This window comes from Neodiprion lecontei, chromosome 1 (genome assembly GCF_021901455.1).
Source record: "Neodiprion lecontei isolate iyNeoLeco1 chromosome 1, iyNeoLeco1.1, whole genome shotgun sequence".
NCBI lineage: Eukaryota > Metazoa > Arthropoda > Insecta > Hymenoptera > Diprionidae > Neodiprion > Neodiprion lecontei.
Genome location: NC_060260.1, coordinates 5,296,690 through 5,316,299, shown reverse-complemented (window position 1 = coordinate 5,316,299; position 19,610 = coordinate 5,296,690). Strand labels below are relative to the sequence as shown.

The 19,610-nt window shown below is 36.5% G+C and overlaps 4 protein-coding genes across 6 annotated transcripts; 1 reads left to right on the top strand and 3 right to left on the bottom strand.

Moving 5' to 3' along the window:
* Positions 1–69: 69 nt before the first annotated feature.
* On the bottom strand, positions 70–2,671 carry LOC107223763 (cleavage and polyadenylation specificity factor 73). Its single transcript, XM_015663559.2, has one exon. It carries the CDS (start codon positions 2,194–2,196, stop codon positions 136–138), a length of 2,061 nt encoding a protein of 686 aa, XP_015519045.1. The 5' UTR covers positions 2,197–2,671; the 3' UTR covers positions 70–135.
* A 796-nt stretch (positions 2,672–3,467) lies between these two features.
* Positions 3,468–13,215, bottom strand: LOC107223771. 3 transcript variants are annotated; one of them, XR_006905293.1, is made up of 3 exons: positions 10,070–13,214; positions 4,295–9,207; positions 3,468–4,146 (listed from the first exon to the last, which is right to left on the bottom strand). XR_006905293.1 is itself a non-coding variant. In XM_015663571.2 (2 exons), exons 1-2 carry the CDS (start codon positions 12,545–12,547, stop codon positions 7,555–7,557), a joined length of 4,128 nt encoding a protein of 1,375 aa, XP_015519057.1. In that variant the 5' UTR covers positions 12,548–13,215; the 3' UTR covers positions 4,280–7,554. The 3 variants fall into 3 exon arrangements, 2 of the variants coding, with proteins under 2 accessions (XP_015519057.1, XP_015519055.1); XM_015663571.2 differs by lacking the exon at positions 3,468–4,146 and having other exon boundaries at positions 4,280–9,204; positions 10,070–13,215; XM_015663569.2 differs by lacking the exon at positions 3,468–4,146 and having other exon boundaries at positions 4,280–9,207.
* A 657-nt stretch (positions 13,216–13,872) lies between these two features.
* Positions 13,873–17,212, top strand: LOC107223754 (ER membrane protein complex subunit 2-A). The gene is made up of 7 exons (XM_015663547.2): positions 13,873–14,053; positions 14,559–14,672; positions 14,774–14,924; positions 15,039–15,182; positions 15,258–15,414; positions 15,544–15,639; positions 15,746–17,212. The coding sequence occupies exons 1-7, from the start codon at positions 14,020–14,022 to the stop codon at positions 15,917–15,919; spliced, it is 870 nt and encodes a 289-aa protein (XP_015519033.1). The 5' UTR covers positions 13,873–14,019; the 3' UTR covers positions 15,920–17,212.
* Positions 16,354–19,580, bottom strand: LOC107223757 (tRNA (guanine(10)-N2)-methyltransferase homolog). The gene is made up of 9 exons (XM_015663550.2): positions 19,404–19,580; positions 19,240–19,305; positions 18,594–18,839; positions 18,388–18,522; positions 18,001–18,264; positions 17,706–17,844; positions 17,368–17,566; positions 16,941–17,067; positions 16,354–16,805 (listed from the first exon to the last, which is right to left on the bottom strand). The coding sequence occupies exons 1-9, from the start codon at positions 19,467–19,469 to the stop codon at positions 16,644–16,646; spliced, it is 1,404 nt and encodes a 467-aa protein (XP_015519036.1). The 5' UTR covers positions 19,470–19,580; the 3' UTR covers positions 16,354–16,643.
* Between the last annotated feature and the right edge of the window lie 30 nt (positions 19,581–19,610).

Here is a 19,610-nt window from a genome sequence, read left to right as displayed (position 1 = left end):
TTAAAATTATTAGCTATGTATCATAATTTAAATCTATTGGTTTAGGAAAAGAGAAGTACAAATTGCATGTTGAAAATATCGATCCGATATGGAATATTTAATGAATTAGATTTACAAGGTTGTAAATGTAAAAATTTATAAAGTATCGCATGGCGGAGCCAATGACTGATGTAACTTGGAAACGGCAGTCTGGACTATTTGTTGAAAGGTTTCATCCTCCGTGCTTGTTACTTCTAAATTTAACAAATCTATGTGAGCCTTTTTACCATCAACTGTAACATATAGTTTTTCGCCTTTGAAAATTTTGGGTACCGAATCTTCACCAAACATTTCTTGAAGCATTTCTATCAGACATTCCTTGAAATGCATTCGGTCCATTTTCGTTGGTGCAGGGAGTGTTTTCGGCGGTTGTTCCATCATTTCAGCTTGCAATATTGCAGTCAAAACTGAATCTGCATACATGTCGTTTACAGGAGTCGCTATCCATTCCATTGTGACAACTTTTCCTTCTACAATAACATCAACATTTTTGAATACTCTCATCTTTTTATCATCGATATTTTCTATGCTTCCAGCAATTTGCGTTAGCAAATGTTTCAATACCGGTAACGATGTAGAAAAATGTACGCTTTGTCTTTGAACCACCTGGCTCATGCTCATATCGGTATACTTCGATAAATCGCAAGGCGCCAGTACGTGGTAATTGAAGTTTCTTTTCACCAGAACACCTGATAACTTCTGTCCAGGTTTTGGAGTTTCCATAGCTAAAGTTCCCATAACTTTTGCTGTTTTTTCACCACGAAAATACAGCTCTACTGCCACTGTATTCCTAGGATTGTGTATCTCCATTATGGTGTGTGGATCGTCCTCGTATTCCCTTTGTAGAGCAGCTTTTAATCTGCCCATTTCATTTTGTTCCCCATGAACCAATACAACATGTGGTGGTTTCAAAATCCTAATAAACTCTGACGTCTGTTGATAGTCGGTATGGGCTGAGAATGATATATAATCCACTGACATTTTCAAAGGCAATTTTTGACCAGACATGGTTGTAATTTCTTCGGGTTCGGAGAGGATTGTTTTGGCCAGAGTCCCCTCTACGCAGTAACCGGCGATTATTACTCCATTCTTCGAATCAGTGCACCAAGACTCAAATAATTCTCTGGACAAGCCACTCTGCATCATACCAGGAGATGCCATAACGACACAAGGTCCTATGTCTTCGAAATGATCGATCCCTTTCAAGTTTGATATGTGCTTGAATACAAAAGGGTTGTTAATTGCTATCTGTCTCCGTATTTTATCGTTCATCGCGTTAACGTAAGTTTGATAAACTGCCATACATTTTTTGGCCAAAGACGAAGCATAATAAATGGGAATTTCATGCAACTCGGGGTGTTGGCTCCAGTATTCATCCAGGATTAGCAGTAGCTCTTGTGCTCGTCCCAGGGCAAATACAGGAATCAAGCATCTTCCGCCTCTGTTCACAATTTCGTGTACCAAATTAGTAAATCTTCCTTCTCGATCTTCCCGCTTCTCATGAATGTGAGTTCCGTAGGTGGATTCAGTTATCAAAACGTCAGGATGAATGTTTGGTATTTCGGCAGCCATCAAATGCCTGTCTTCTTGCCGACTAAAATCACCTGTGTACAGTATTTTAACACCAGCAATTTCGATCATGAACATAGCAGCGCCAAGAACGTGGCCAGCATTATATGCCCAAAATTTAATACCGAAGACATCTTTTTCCTCGTGGAAATTTATCGTCTCTATTTTATCCATACTAGTTTCTAGGTCAGACTCGGTATACAACATCTGCTCCGTGGCAATGTTACTGACTTTTATGTAATCGGACAACAACCAGCGATATATAGCTTTTGTCGCGTGAGTCATGAAACAACGTCCCTTAAAACTAGTTTTTTGCAAAAACCAAGGTAAGGCTCCACAGTGATCGAGGTGAAAATGAGATATCAGAAGCAGGTCGATTTCATCGGCTTCTACCAAGTCAACGAATGGAAGAGCATCCATGCCGGAGAGACCTGGATGTATTCCACAGTCCAGCATTATCTTTTTTCCTTTGAATTCCAGCATAATGCAAGATCTTCCAACTTCTTGTCCGGCACCAAGCGGCCGAATCGAAAGTAAATCGCTTTCTTCTGCCGGCACTTGGGTGTCCGGCTTCCGTTTAGATGACATTTTTTAGGTTGTGTTATCCCGAGACACGTACGAATATACACTTGTTAATCAATAACAGACTTCACGTGTAGAAACAACTCTCAACCTAGTATAACTCCTTCGATATCATTATTCATTGAAATATCGTGCTATATCGATTTGTATCGTTGAAGTTTAAAGGTATGGACATGTCCAAGTCCAACTAGCAGTCCGGTGTATCGCGAAATTAAAACAGTTTGCAAACTAGGTACCGGCAACGCAAGAAATCTGCGTAATTCACGTTTTGCACGAAACAATTGAATGAATGCGTTCAAATTGGTTCATCGCAGTGACACACGCGTAGGCATACACAAGGCACAATAACATAAACACAAAGCTTCATTCATAGACTTATATACCTATAAGGTAGACTGAACACCCCGGCCATTTCCCTCGACCCCTGGAACGCCTAACGTTGTTGATGCTGTCTCTTTCTTTCTTATGGGGTTTTCTGAGCCAAGCGCTTAGAGGGGAAGAGAAAGGCAAGTGAGGGGCAGTTGCAGGTATGCCATCCTACATATCCCCACCCCGAGATCGCTAGAAAGAGATGGCAGTATCAACTGCGGATGTAAGACAAGGATAGCACCAAAAACGGGGGAATCGAGGTTCAGGGGACACTCGCTCCGACCTAATGCTCAGTCTGTTTTATATATAAGTCTATGGTTTCATTAATTAAGCTATTTCCATTTTGATTACTATCGACAATGAAGTAGAGTATCGGGTGACGATATATCTCTATGGATGATATATATACTTATATATACATGTCTGTACTTGGTTGCGTATCAGCAGGCGCACAATTTTTCACAGCCATTCGAAATTTGATTTCTTCTAAATGGACGATATAAACGCGGTGTTAAGGCAACGCAAAATCATCGCAACAATATTTGTGCATGCATGGTCTGTCATTTAGAGTCGTAAGCCAGAAAATTGTAAATAATAAATTGTGTGCTAGACTTACTTTGGCTGACCCATAGAGTACATCCATTCGGTTACCGCCTGTGCGATGCTAAAAGTTCACTTCCATATACTCCGATCGCTTGAACCACAAACACTTACATTATCGTCGATCTCCGTACATAATTATTAAAATGATGACCGAAAATCAGTTTACTTCCCGTAGCCGAAAGATAATTCGAATAACTGACAATAGCAATTTTATAAACGTCTAAAAACTGACGCATGAAAAATAACAGTAAAATTTCTCACCTTAACAATAAGTGGAAATCTTTCATATGAGTTTCACTTAGGCGAATCAGCCGGATACAAAAGCAACAAAACATTGGAATAAGTAACTCGTGATATTCATGAATGCGTCCGGGTAAACATAGGTTCGTATCATTTCAAATCGAACTTTGATCGCTGATCGCAGTTAGATGATTACGGATATACTACGTAATTAATAAGTTAATGTTACAGTTAACATAAAATCCGATACATAAATATCGAAGTATAATAATAGAAAAGGTACAAAGATGTCGACGGAGACTTTACAGAGCAAATAACGTGTCGTTTTTTTTTCCAAGAAGCTGCATAAAACAAACTGCGATCGGCAAATGTTTAGCACTTGAAAAATTATATTTCGTCGTACTGATTCATTACTGGTCAACTACGCACCTTTACATCACACTTTTATTTATTGAGAAATAATTTACTTTCGCTTAACACGAGCAAGTTGTTAGATAAATAGAACATTTACAAATGAATTATGGCACTGAGCACAGTATAATTATATACAAAACAATCGCGCCGAATATATACGATAACTGCATCGCGATGCGAACCGACGCGAACTACAGAGCGGATGTTCTGACGCGCCCGACTTCTCGACGCACATTCCCTTCTGTCTTCTGTCGGTAATCGAGGGGCCAGCAATTGTTCCACAATTTTCACAAGATGGCCGCCTGTGATCTGAGCGCTATAGTGGCGAGGCTGGAAAATATGTTCAAATTTGAATCTGACAGTGCATTTAAATGCAAAAATATCTGTTCCGAGATGAAACAGATATAAGAATAACATGTATTATACTTAATTAAATCGTTTATAAAATGTAAAATATATATACTTGTACTATTTTTACCGTCATTCGGGATAATTTGCAGAATGTTTCAATTTAGTAAATAGTTTGATGTTCATCCTTGATATTTTCAGGATATGAAAACATGGTGATCAAACACTATATATGAATAGATCAACGTTAGAAGAAACTTATTTACAAAGAAACGTACCTCAATACATAACTTTTATTAAGGTGTACACATGTTGATTTATTAATTGTTTAATGATAATAATTATCCTATCTGTATCTTCGTATAGCATGAATCAAGTTTCATACAATATTCAATTGCCGGGTGATTGATTGGCCCTATTATAAAATATAATTGATGTACATATTTACATTATATACAGTACTGCGTCTAATCTAACGCGCATGCTGCTTAGCTACACAATTGCACATTTGGATGACTACGATGTTGGCTCTAGGTGGGTTGTGTAAAAACTCTGGCCATGGTGCCATGATGTATAAGTTACACAATAAAGATCAAATATACATACACGCTTGTCTTATTTATTGTTAAAATACGGGGATTGCAGATATACAGACCCCTTCAAAAATAAGCTTGATTAAAATCCAGGACATCATTTACAAACCAAGGTATAACCGAGATGCAACCAATTATATTTATCAAAATATTCTCTCTCTTCTATTTTGAACAGATATATTTATTGACGTGTTTACTAAAAATCTCGACCAATTGTCATAGTAATTGAGAAGAATTATTGCAAGTGCTTGATTGAAGCTCTGTAATGACATGGGGCTTATTTTATGTAATTTAATTACACCAATCACGCTAAGAAGACTCATCTTCAAAAGTACAGTCAACATATAACCCAGGCAGTACGGAAATTACCTCCATATTACTCCTGTGAATTTTTCAACCATTTGTAGTAGATTGCTTGTTAGCGTTAGTGCAAACGCCAATCATTCTAGGTCAGATGCACCTTGAGAAATTAATTCTTATCTTTAATAGAGATCAAAATGACGCACTTAAACCATTTCTCGTTATTCATTCTTTAAAATATAAAACTTAACTACTAGTTTGGACATTGAACGAATCACTGACTTCAATCAATAGTCTGATGCGAAGCAGTATCGTAAAAAAATCTAGATTTGCTTTGATTTTCAACTGACTGAAATCTACGTGGGGTGAAGTAACTTTCGATTTAATGAAGAAGAACCGCTGATATTTAGGAGTAATATGGAGCACCAACATCGATCAGTCTTGGTATTAAAAAACTACCAATAAAAATCACCTTAATGATTGCAAAATATATAAATATAGAAGAATAACAACTAAGATTTATAACTATTAAATGTAATAGTTAATATTAATTCAATCTTAATAATAGTAAATAATAGACCCTTTATGTAAGATCATACGCAACTCAATACAGGCCTTTCACACTTAGTACACTGGACACCGACGCGCAAACTTGCAATATGCACTCTTTATGTAAAATAGTTCCTTGTAAAAAAACCACTTACAACGATTGACACATCAAAGAGTTTTGATAATTATGTAATATTATTCGGTTAATTAGATTTACGTAATAATTAATTACTATTAGTTGGCAAACGTGTTTCACTGTGTAGCCCTCTATTTGTCAGAGGTCTACTTGAGTCTCTGAGACACAGGTAATAGGTAGTTAACTTTTGTTAACAAATATTTATTATTTTAAGTAGTTAGGGTCTTAAGTCACTGGACCTACAAAACTAGATTGTCGGATCATAACGCAGTAACAAAACATCCTGTCCTATCTAAGTATCATATTCAATTTTCAAATTTATTGCAAATTTGATCAAATTTCATAAACATTGATTTTAGTACTAGGGACGCATTTTTATCCAATCTACTGATTCCAAGGCATAAAGCTATCGTGCAAGGAAAGAAAATTGTCACAGCGATATAAAGAATTCCAAAATCTCTGATAATGCATTTCACTAACTTTTACGGACGATCAAAAATTTTTTCAAGGTTTTCCTTATTCTTAAAATTCAACTAACAATTTTCGTCTGGGTGCACCAGACACATTGAAATAAAAGTATGAAGCGTATCACAGTCATTCGCCCTGGCTTACTAGTTTTTTCTAGCTTGCGGTGCAAGTTTTTCAAAATAAAAAGTAACATATTAAATCTCATGAGACGTCAATCATGCTCAACATAAAATAAAACAAAAAATAAATTTACAACAGAATAATGCCTTAAAGGTTGAATAGTACAAGTACGTATATATTATACAGGAAAAATCACTGTATAATGCAGATTCATTTAATGAAATATTAGTATGCATATCTTTGAGTTTTAACTCTATCGTGACTCAAAAGATTACCATCACAATCAATTTCCCTCTATTCTTCCACCTCTGTTTGTGAGTCGCTCAGAGTGGCCTGTGTCAAAGAACCTTACCTGACACTCTAATACTACATAGCCAAGTTTTAAGTATGTGATTCAACATTGATATTTCAATGTCGGTCAAAGAGGGCCACATTTCAAGGTATGGAATTATCACAGCAGATATATCTTTTTGCAGAGCATAACATTATCAAAGTTGAACCATTCGTGACCACTTCTAAAGCAACTCACAAAAATTGGTCAATTCCTTGAATAAATAATATTTAACACTTCATTATATTTGATTAAATTTCTTTTTCTATCACACTGCCGATTTCGTTTTACCCCAGGTTATTTCATGGCTAAAAATAATAACTAATAGTATCTACTAGACATGGTATTAAAATTCGAATATTTGAAAGTGCATTATATGCTTTCAGATTTCTCAAACTAGTGGAATTGAAAATTAATCACGCAATAGGACTGGCAGACGTTTGATTGAGTAGAGTAAAAATGATTGGTGGCTGATAATTTGATTAAAAATAAACTTTGATAATTCCATGCTTGGAGCGAAGAATAGTTGTTAAAATTTATAAATACAGATTACTACTAGATTATAATTGTAAAATAAGCAAATAATATTCTTGATAAAACTTGTTTTAAATATTTTTTAAGCAGGGCGATCATATTTGAGCATGCTGTTATATCAAGAATCATTTGATCTAATATTCCGAGTTTCGAAAAAATAAATCTCTAATTCCGATGAGAGCTCAGCGCTTAATTTCTGGCGAATGTTTGATTCACCTTGCCTTGAATGTGCAACAATATAATTAATTCTCTAGAAACGAGGCGTATAGTGACCCAAACTTTAAATAAATAATATAGACCCAGTACTTTAGACCATTCGACACAGCATAATGCTGTTCCAAAGGTGGACCTTGGGTCCTTTAGTTTTCGGTATTTACAGGTTCCCTTGCATGGTGAATTCTCACATGTTTATTATGATTTGACTTGGTACTACTAGATTTACCACAGATATGACACGTGTATGGTCTGGCGCCAGAATGGACTCGCAAATGTTCTTTAAGGTAGTAAGATCGATGGAAAGTTTTGTTGCAAATATCGCACGTGTACGATTTGTTCTCTTCATGTTCCTTGACGTGTCGTAGGCAATTATATTTCCGGATAAATTGTGCTCCACAGTAGTTACATGTATAAGGTCGTACATTACGGTGAGAGTTCATGTGAGCTGTATAATCGCTGTGACGATAAAAGGCGGCGCTACATTGGTTACATTTGAAAGGTTTTGTACTGCGCGCAGCATGGGTCCATTTGTGCAGTTGTAGGTTCCATTTTGTGCTGAACGCCTTAGAACAAACTTGGCATTCGTAAGGTCTTTCTCCATTATGAACTCGCATGTGCACCGCCAAGGATGAGCGTAAATAAATACATTTACAGATAGGACATTCGACATTTTCATTTTCCCTTTGAGCATCAGGAACAAATCTACGATTATGAGCTCTCCGCATATGTCGCGTTAAACTGGCCATGTGAATGAATCTCTCATTACAGTAAGTGCATGCCTTCGGTTTTTCGTCATGCGTTTCTTTATGCCAAGCCAATTTTTTCTTTGTGTGAAACACTTCACCACAGTGACAAATATAGTCCTTTAGTTTTTTTTTTATATTTAAATGATGCCGGTTTTTGTGTTGAGTTAAGTTCGAATAACGTCTAAAAGTTTCGTTACACAAGTTACACTTGACAGGAGCGTTACCGGTGTGACCGTTGGTATGTTCATCCAGCTTTTGTTTAGTCAGAAATGCTTTGTCACAGACAGTGCAAGGGAAAGGCTTTATTCCAAGGTGTCGTTTCATATGTAGTTTGAAGTTTTGTTTTCTATAGAAATATTTACCGCATTGACCACATTCCAAGGGATGAATCTTCAAGTGTGTATTAAACAAAACAACCGATGGAAATTCTTCGTTGCATGTTTGACACTTAGCGCTCTCCCGCACACGCTTATTACTCTCGGAAACATGTACCCTTCTATGATGTATTTGCAATGATTTTTCGCTATTAAACATTTGCCCACAAATCGAACAAGAGATTTCAATAGATGTTGGAACAATCAAGTTTTCAATCTTCCTATCAACTTCCAACTTTGTCAGATCCGGAGTATGGTGGGCTGGTTGAAGCTGATGAAGAAGAGGTTGCTGCACATGCAGCCCTGGAACAAAGAGATCGTCGAACACATTCATTCGTCCGTCTAGTAATTTTATGTCTTTAACTTCAGGTTCCTCCATGGGATCTCTGCTGCTGCTAGGTCCTGCTTCTTTATGTACAGTCCCTGTATGCACTCTACGTTCTTTCGGACAATCAAAAACATCCGAACAATGCGGACACTTGAAAGATCGCTTTGTAGGAGTTTTTCTATCACGGTCCAGAAACAGACTGGAAGTGAAATGAGTTGCCAATGAACGACTGTCTAAAAGAGGGCCTCCAATCTCGTTATCTGATCCCTCAGATTCCTCCCAACTCTCACGTGCCATTAAATCGTAGGACGTCGACATCCGTGACGATTCCTGACCCATGTACAACTGCTGGCAAAAAGAAATTTACAATGAATTTTCAACAGCTTAAACACAAAATGATGTGTACAGCTTTGCTAGGAAATTATATCAACGCAACATTTAATTACTTGACAATATCTGGAGAAATAAATATCTCGAGAAACCTGTTTTCAAGATATGAAATTAAAAAACAGAAAACAAAGGTACATTACTGAGTATAAGCTACATGACTTTGATCGGAATTGTAGTAAGAAATGTAAAATGGATATACAGGCTACAATTTCCTCAACATAAAAAACTGTCAAAAGAGAAACTAGATTTGGAAAACATATATCAATACACCCGAAAAAAAAAATTAATTTTTCTGGCAAAAATAAATTTCAAGTAAGAACTTACTTCTCATTAAGTGATGTGAGTGAAATTTCTTTAAAACACAAACCCAGAAGTAACATTGAATAAATTAGTGCTATTTTATTAATTTCATGCAAAAGGATGTATCTATTTTTGCAATTATAGCAGTTGTGGTCTGGGCCGAGCAAATTAAAAATTATTTGAAAAAACCTTTATACATCTACCTATAGGACACAACTGTTTTTTTGATTAGTTACTGCCGAAATAGGAAAGTTGTTACAGCAACGAAAATTATTGATTATTCATCTTTAAATTACTTCATCAATAATTATTGAAATTTAAATAGAATCAAATCTTTGTCATATTATAAATCGGAAATTTTTATAATCAAATTCTTACAAATACCTACTACCTGTTAATCATTTGTCAGATATGGGTAATTAATCTAATCGATAATGAACTACATTTAAGATGAAAATATCCTCATCTCCCACACTACATAATAAAAGCATTATCCCTTCAAGGTTCGATCTTCTCTTACCTGCCATGCTGAAGGTTCATGGCATCCATTGCTTTCTTGTTCCGATAATTCTCCCCTTGGAGGCATGATTTCATCCGCCCTCATGTTAACGCTCTTGATTTCCTCATCTGCCTCCACCCCACCCTCGCTGCTTACCATAGATTGTCGACTTGTTGCACTGACCGCTTTTTGGGAAGATTCACTAATGAATGTGCTAGGGACCAGAATTTGAAGTCCATCAAATTCGAGTACGTTCATAGGTCCTGGATGTGCATCTTCATTGATATTCAACAATTCTGCAGTTGGTTTGTGAAGAATAGACTTGTCGGGTTGGAAGTTTTTCGAATCTGTACTTGTCGTTGGTTCCGATGGTTCAGATAAGTCTAAAAGATTATCAGTATTGTTACGATTTATCTCCGTGTAACGATCGTGGATAGTCATGGATTTCTGAGAGTGATGTTCAATAGCGAAGGTGGCGAGATTTTCAGTTATCACAGATTGATGGTAGACATGATTTGGCTGCAATTTCTGTGAAATATTCTTCAAGTTTTCCATTAGTTCCACTTCCCTCTGAAGTTGCATACAATCTATAGGATCTTTTTCGGTTGCAGGGTCTATCATCTCTTCAGCATCATCTTCTGGACAAAGGCTATTTGTGTCAAGATGTTGAAAGGAATGTGTCGAAGCTGGCGAACAAGGTTTGCTGAGATCGGTTCTTACTCTAAGGCCAGAGATTCCGCTTAAAGTTGACAATGGTGTGTGAGACCTGACGCACTCAACATTTTCATTATGTTTTGTAAATGGAGTATGAGGGCTGGTAATTTCATCAATCTCCATGTCTTCTTCATCAAAGTTATCCCTGAAGTCTCGTTTTTCATCCACTTCATTGTCCTCCTCATCCAGTAGCGTTGTTGCCTCAAAACCAACAGGGTAAGAACTTAGGTTTTCATTCGATCCCATTTCCGAACGGGTCGAATAAGTTCTAAGCCGATAAGAGCTCTTCTGAGTAGCCGGCGAAGCAGGAGCAGATATGCTATTTTTGTAACTATACGCAAAGTGGGTACTAGCCTCTTGAGCACAAGTTTCAATCCCATCCGTTTGAACTGATGTATGACGGTCATCATTGTCTTTGTTAAGAGCAAAGGATTCTCGAATCCGATCAGCCTCCGGTACCTTTACGCAACTTCTCGATCCGCCTATGTTGGAAGTTGCCGCTACTTCTTGTATCACGCTAGTTTCTCTATCACCTACAATAACTTCCTGGTCACAGCTTTTCTCATTTCTTTCCTCATCCTCAATCTTCTCATTTTTACTCTTTAACGAATCAACGTTGAATTCAGTATCCATTATGGTTATCAACAAACGCTCCAATTGTTCCACTTCAGGTTGTTCATTCGATCCCTTGACTCTCGCAACAGGCATACTTTCTTCAACTGAAACGACCATGTTCTCACGATGTTCCGTCAAATTCTGTTCCTCATTATCTAATTTATTATCTTCTGCATCTAAATCAATCTCAATAATAGCTAATCGACTGTTACGTTCCTTTTCAGAATCCCCTTCAAAGTTCTGAGTAAATTCCTCACTGTTCTGAGTTTGCGTGTGTTCGTGCTGTATGGGAACTTGTTGTGTAGGTCTGGTCGATTCCGTATCCTCTATGTCAGGTAGTACGCTTTCTCCCTTATCGCCGTCATCCTCGACTGTACTATTGCTCATTGCTGAATTCTGCACAATATTTCCATACTCAATTCGACTACTGCCATCCTGATGAGGAGGGATTGAATCGTGCCGCCCTTGTTGTGCCTGATTCCGATCACTTTGATCCTCACCTTCCCGCTGATTTGTGCTTACCGTTGGTTCCCTGGACAAAGGCATTGAACCTACCGACATTTCAACATCAGGTAAAACCTGTTCTGCTTCAATTTCGGGTAAAATTTGCTTTGGTTCAAGTTCGGCACTATTTAAAGGTGGAATGATGTTCCTGGCGCCACTGTCACTAGCCACAGAGACCATAGGTCTGCTTCTCGACGTTGTTGGTACATTCGATATAGGAGCGATCATCTGAACCGCTGGTATCTGTTGCTGTTGATACATACCGTAGGGATTGTACAGCATTTGCATCATCTGATTGGCTTGCGGCGCCATCGCGTACTGTGGTATCATCATTGTCCCGTTGTTAACAAACTGTTGATAACTGAAGGAGGCAAATTGAGGTGACATCATCGGGGCTACCGGAGGACATTCAAATACTGGCCCTACAGGGTACGGCGACTGAGAAGCCACAGGATTCGGTGGTGAATGGATGGGATTTTGTGCCGGTTGAGAAAGGTTCAACTGAGGCTGCTGCGCTGGCGACGTGCTCGCCTTGATCAGAGCTTCGATTACCTGTTCCTTGGGGTGAGTATCCAAATGCTTTTGCAAGCTTATACCTTCGCGTAAATACAAAGTGCAAACGGGACAGGCGACTGCCCCTGAACTCATGCTACTTCCAAGCTCCATTGTATGGGTTTTGACAAAGACTGCGTTGGATTAAATTCTTCGTTTTTCAATATCCTTTCAGCAATATATATTTCACGTTGCAATTCGCGTACGATGAACTTTATCACGGACAAGGAACCGAGGGAACAAGGAACGAAACGCGATGCACCGGACGATTAATACACACAAACACAACACTAGCTACGAACCACCGTTGTACGAGAGTTTCGCCCTCGCGTTATTCTTTATTTAATACTACTTCGCTATACTCGCGACCCTGATTACCAACATATTGCCTTTTATCAGGCCTTTGACGATGTTAAATGGTCATATTTCAATGTCCGTACGGACTGTGCCCCAAAAATATCGACGTCCATGGCTGCCTAGTTGCTCGGTCGTGTGCGTTACAGCCAGCACAGCACTTGTGCGGGCAAATCGATATCCTATTAATTCACGAGCCTACCATCCACCCGTTAAATTACACCTGCCTTTCATCCAATCGTCACTATTACTACACGGTTAAACACGAACCGATTTTTCCATGTCTACACCTTGAGCTTTTTTCAACCATTTATTATCAAAGGGACATGTTTTTCGTACAGTTACAGCCCAAAAACACAACAGATAACAGCACGAGCAATATTCCAACGAGGAATGAGAGCGACAAGAAATTATTCCACGAGCTGAGCGCCACCCAGATACTACTATCCGCTGCCATCTGTATCAAAACATTCAAACACCTGTTCTACTCCCGACCTTTGTTATATGTATTTTTAGCTGTTTCGCAAAAATTTAAATATTTTACCTATCCTACCTACGGATGCGCACATATTTCGTTACTATTTGAGATTACGATTTTTTAAATCATATTTCTAGTTAGAAGCAAAAAATTCTATATTAATATTTAAGATTCATAACTTAATTTATACCACAATCTCAAATACAGTTTTAAATATTTTGCAAAATGTTTTCATCCCCAAACTCTACACATGACGATGTACTCTTTAGTGCATTAAATGTACTTTCACGCGCTAATATCCATTACTCCACATTGCGGATCCAGTAATTCATCGAGGAAAACTATAAAATCTCTCGTGCTTACAATCAAACTCTACGTACAAACGGATGAAAAATATTGTTAAACCTTCTATTAGCGGTATAAAACAACTAGATTAATTAATCTATATCATGCGGATACGGCCTGCACGTCGAATGATAAATATGTGTTCAGTGGTGCATACATATGACATACGTACATAGGTATGTGTACGTATTACGTATATTATATACATGTTGTTTTTGAATTGCAATGCGCAGCCTTCTAGATTCGGTAAAGAGTGAGTCAAGTTTTTGTGATCGCGTTAGTTTGACAGAGTAAATTTTCTGCTAACTCTGTCGTATAACCTCGATTTAAGTAATCAACTTTTATTGACCAATTGACTGAATAATTTTTCGTATTGTTGGCTGTTGGTCTTCTGTTCGGTAGATAAAAAATGCCATGGAATTATGATAATATGTCTTGGACAGGTACGTCTTTATAATAAGTTGATAAATTGACGATGACATTGTCCTCTTTACATGCACATATTGAAAAATCAAACCTAAACTCAGCTCGATACTCGAGCTTACATGCCTCTATTTGTCAAGTAAGTCAATATGTAACGCTAATGTATCAATATTCATTTTTCTGAATTTCATGCTACATATTGCCTCATTACCCAACTATTACATAATCAACTAGATTTAAATACATATTTATATATTATCATATGTATTAAGACAGGTATTTTACATAACGTGTATAATATTTAATTGGGGACACGTTGTACGAGCCTGAGATTTCAAAAACAAAATCATAAAGCTATATCTCGCTACAATATCACAGTTGCAAATTTTTGTTTCATACTAAATATGATGAAAAATCAAGTATCAGACTAAATGCAAATATGTGCATGCATAGCCAACTGCATCGCAGTACTTTACCGTACGTAAAAATTTATACGGCTAATCAATTTTCAAATCAAATCCACAGATGTACGAGACTTGTTCAGAACTTGGCGAGAAGATTCTGAACGCAAGAGTGAAGATGTGGTTGAGCTATGGGAATCCATATTAATAGAGAAGATCCATAAATTAGGAAACGAAAGTAAAAATCCTCATAATAAATATTTATTCATCTAACCCTTACCTAAAATGAAATATTACGTGAAAATTGACCTTCATATTGCGGTATTTATTATTTTATAGAATATTTAGTCTTAGAACAAGTGTGTGTGGCTGCCTTGGATTGCAATCGTTTATCAGTTGCCAAAGAATGTATTGATTTATTGGAGCAAGAATTTCCAGGCAGCCTGAGGGTGCTGAAATATCACGCAATGCACATGGAAGCCTTGGAAAAGTATTACATATAACCATTTTACATTAACTTTATAATGATGCACTGAAAATTGCCATGATTATATATATTCTATGATCTCTAATTACTTGGCACAAATAATGTGTTCATTTGCAGATACGATGAGGCCCTCAAGATTTTGGACTCCATAATCAAAAGAGATGAAACTAACGCAGCACCAAGAAAAAGAAGATTGGCAATTCTAAAGGCACAAGGTCGAATAACTGAAGCTATAAAAGAACTCACCGAGTATTTGAAAAAGTTAGTCATCCGCATCAGGAATTAGTTGTAAAACCTGTTACTCATTTGATTAAAATACTGACATTCTCTAAACAGGTTCATGAGTGACCAAGAAGCATGGCACGAATTGTGTGATTTATACCTGCAAGAGCAAGAGTATGCTAAAGCAGCTTTTTGCATGGAAGAATTAATTTTGCACAACCCTCATAGTCATTTGATTTATCAGCGATATGCAGAAATTAAGTATACCCAGGTTAGTGAATGAACGCATCTCTTCTGTAGTATTACCTAAATAGAAATGAAATATTCACTTCAAGTAAAGATTAAGTACTCTAATTTTGCTGTCCTATAAATTTAACAAATCTAATATTTTATCATCTAGGGTGGATTCGATAATATGGAATTGGCAAAAACTTATTTCGCTCAAGCAATCAAGTTGAATCCCAACAACGTACGAGCACTTTATGGGCTATTATTGGTAAGTTTTCAGAAGTGTTCTCTATATAAGCAAATTATATTAGGGCAGAAAATTTGTCGGAAATAGTAGACGATTTGAGAATAATACTATCTGCTAACTTAAATAGGTGGCAAACAACATTGCTTTATCAGCAAAGTGTCCTGCTTCAAAGAAAAAGGATGCAATAAAGCTTGGCAATTGGGCTGCAACTCAAATTCAGAAAAGGTATGCATTAAAAGCGACAGAAAAAGATGTTAAAAATGTTGTAGATGTACTAGGGCAATTACAATTAGAGTCATAGACATATATTATATGAATGTATATGTATTTGGTACGCTGATGGATGTACGGAGAGATGCTATCTACTGATGTGTTTGAAACATTGATCCATTGGAACTATGAAACCTTCCTAGTATATCACATATGCATACAGTATACATATTTATCAAGTTAAGTATACATAAGTATACACACTGCTTATTTGCATTTTATTTGAACTCCACATGGTACGTAAATATGATGTATTTCGTGTATGGCACTGTTGTAAGAAATTATCTTTCCAGTAGTTGTATTTCCTATTTGTGAAGGTTTCTAAAAGAATATGTTTATATTGTTATTTAATATTATTCATCATGAATATTAAATTTATTGAATGAAAAAATAAATAATAATACCGATTATTTACTGTCGGTCTGACAAAACATGAGTTCATAGATTTGCTTTTGACATCCATGGATGTCTACGTATGTTTTGAAACGGGATCTATACGTGAAGAGCTTTTGATGTGACGGTACATGAACAACATTTAGGCGACCTTGAGAATTGAAGTCGAATAGCACCTTTAAAAATACTGTGGTATTTTGAAAAAAGACCACGTTTGCAATTTCTACTCGCATGATGTCTTTGCTGAGAAATAATAAATGGTAAAAAAATATTTTTATTCGTGTAAAAGTGCGTTTTAAATAAAGTAAAAAGCAGGTTTGTTAAATAAACTTTTACCACTTTTACATATAAAAAAGATTTAGTCATCTTGCAGTTTTTGACTTAATATTTTTTTCCCAATTCTCTTTATTCTTTGCCCTCTGTTCTGCTCTCTTCATTCTTCTTTCTTTTCTTGTTTCATCTCCATGTCCGAAATATCTTACACGGAAGTCTAATACATTCGAATCATCAATTGGATCATCATCCTACAAAGAACAAAAACTGTCAATCTTACGCTTAGAACAAAAATATATAGGATTCTGTAAGGTTCATTTCAGACAGCGAAATGAAATCTTTCTACCAACTGTTCAAATTTGCAAATTCATGATGCTCCTATGTACCTGAGGATCTCGAATTTTCTTATAAGTGAGCAAGCGGCGACTTGTATATGTACTCAGAATCTGTTCCGAATTGGCAATTAATTGCAAACATGGATGTGAAGGAAGCTGCTCGTCTGCATAGTGTTCCCTGTAGGATCATGTATACGTTCAATTACATGACATTCAACACAGCACATTATTTTTATTACTTAAATTATTAATATGTGCAACATTTGTTGTTTATGGATTGTTTGTATTAAAATAAATAAAATTAAAACATATTTTGAAATACAGCAGACTCGGCTTAAAGGGTCTTAGTAGCAAATGGAACCTTGTTTTTTTTTTTCAGAATTATCAAAAAAATATATAGTCATCGAAAATTTCAACCATTTGATGTCTGCAGTCTGTTGTCAGTTTATCATAAGTCTCATATTTTTTACGTTCTTACCTGAACAAAGGAAACCAGCATACCAATCTGCCGTTAATACATAAATGATTCGCAGCAAATGAGAGCAGATCAACGAACATCTGAGGCAGCCCGTAGTCAATCTTAGAAGGTATATGACTAGCTACTTGATGCTGGTCGATTACAGGCTGTCTTTTTATGGTACCTACACGCTCCGTTGCTTCTCTTATTCCATATGGAGCTGTGCAAGATTTAAGATGATTTTAAAGCTGAAATTCAATTGCTAAGAAGTTTTCGGATTCATTACTATTCGCAATGTCGATCGATTTTAAACTCTTGTATTGTATGCCCATCATAATAATGTGATGCATTGAACCTACGATCTGTGATAATTGCATCGACTCTCATGTCTGAACGCCAGACAGGTAAAGAGAAATCTGTCACTAAGACATCGATGTAATATGAACTTGTTCCATATTGCTTCATATTCGATGCTATACTTTCGTCTTTCCCTCTGGTCTAAAAAACAGAGAGAGTTAAAGGCATTCAAGCTCTTGCATTGGCATGACCGTAACATGGTTTTAGGACCATCGTTGTTTCCGGTTAATAACAATATTGAGCAATAAGGAAAGAATAAAAGAAAACTACTTTAATGAAAGTAACGAAGATGTGTACCTTCTGTGATATCCGAGAGGGCCTTGTGCGTGCATGAAGCATTAGATAATCTATGTCTGTACCGAGAGTGTACCCTCCAAATTGAGATGCTGCAACAAGTAGCGACCCGGAACCAACAAACGGATCGAGAATTAAATCTCCATTTTTTACTTGCGCTTGATTGGCCATTATCAAAGATAATTGAGGATCCATTGAAGTATTTCCTATGAAATTTCGCGTTTTGAGAGATAGTTTACGTATTAATTGTCTCTGGCCATCAGCCACCTGAAAAAATAACGTGAAATGATCAAGATTCACGATTATTGTGATTTCGTGACAATTTTAAAACGATGTTCAAAATTTATTTGATCATAAAATCCACGCAAAACGATAATTCATAATTCTTACCAGTCTTCCGAAAAAAAGGTGATAAGGTTTGTCAGGTATTGTATTAGGATCTAGTCCGTAATACTCTATATACATCAATGCTGTATCTGGATTTCGCAAATTTACAGGACCCTCTATTGGCAGATAACTAAAGGACTGTAATTAATTCACAGAATCAGATAGTAAAGATCACCTTGTTTTTTCAAATATACAAGATAGTACATTACCTCTATTTTCTTAATTTTCTCATCTTGTGAAAAATGCTTACAAAATGTTTCAACAATAACTTTGAAGGATTTTTCATTATTAAGATGTAGTCTCATGTTTCCTTGCGGGTACTCCTTCAAACTCCTGTGCAAATCTTCATGGCTGCCCCCATCACCCCACAATTCAATGCAGGAACGAAGCGATATGGATCTGCTAGCAATTTTTTTTACAGCATCTTCTGAATCTGACTCGATTATCCAATATGGCTAAATTTAAATACATTTTTTTTCAATGAATTAAAAGGTACAGATACAAAGTAAACATTATGTATCAAGAAATAATCCAAGAAAATATTAATGAAGGGGTAAACTTTATAGAAAAGTTAGCAATGATAGAAATGTTGCGCCAGTGAGCAAAAAGATTTGAGAAAATGTAAAAAATTTCATCATTTCAATCCAATTTTGCTAATACTCCCAGGAAAATTGTGGTTTGAGCAAAGCTATTACTGAAGATTGGTTCATTAATGTAACATCTACTTATTGATAACAACAGTGGTGAACATTCGATTATGTTCACCAGATGTGGAATAATAACATAACCTAAAAATTGTAGGAACTGTAGCAGTGATAAGTCGGTGAGTAGTCGAAAAATTATTTATTTACTTACATACTCGTCAGGCCTCAGAATTGTCGTGACTTTAATATCGTACATCTCACAAATAGATTCGATTTCCTGTTACAAATTCGAGGTTTTATAACATTAACCTCAAAAATGACAATTTAATTCAACCATTATCTAGTGGAAGTTTGCAAATTTGAAAAATTCCATACCGCTATCCTGAAATCGACGTGCTCGTGCGCGAACCATAATAAATATTTTTTTGGAATTCCAATCATTTTTCGTTCAATTGATATCCTTGAATATGTTCATGGGGTAAACGACTACAAAACAAGCACAAGCCAAGCACAACTTTAAATCCCGTCAGCTGTCCAACCTGACACCCATGCCACCAATGTGTGGTGTGTGGACCACACTTG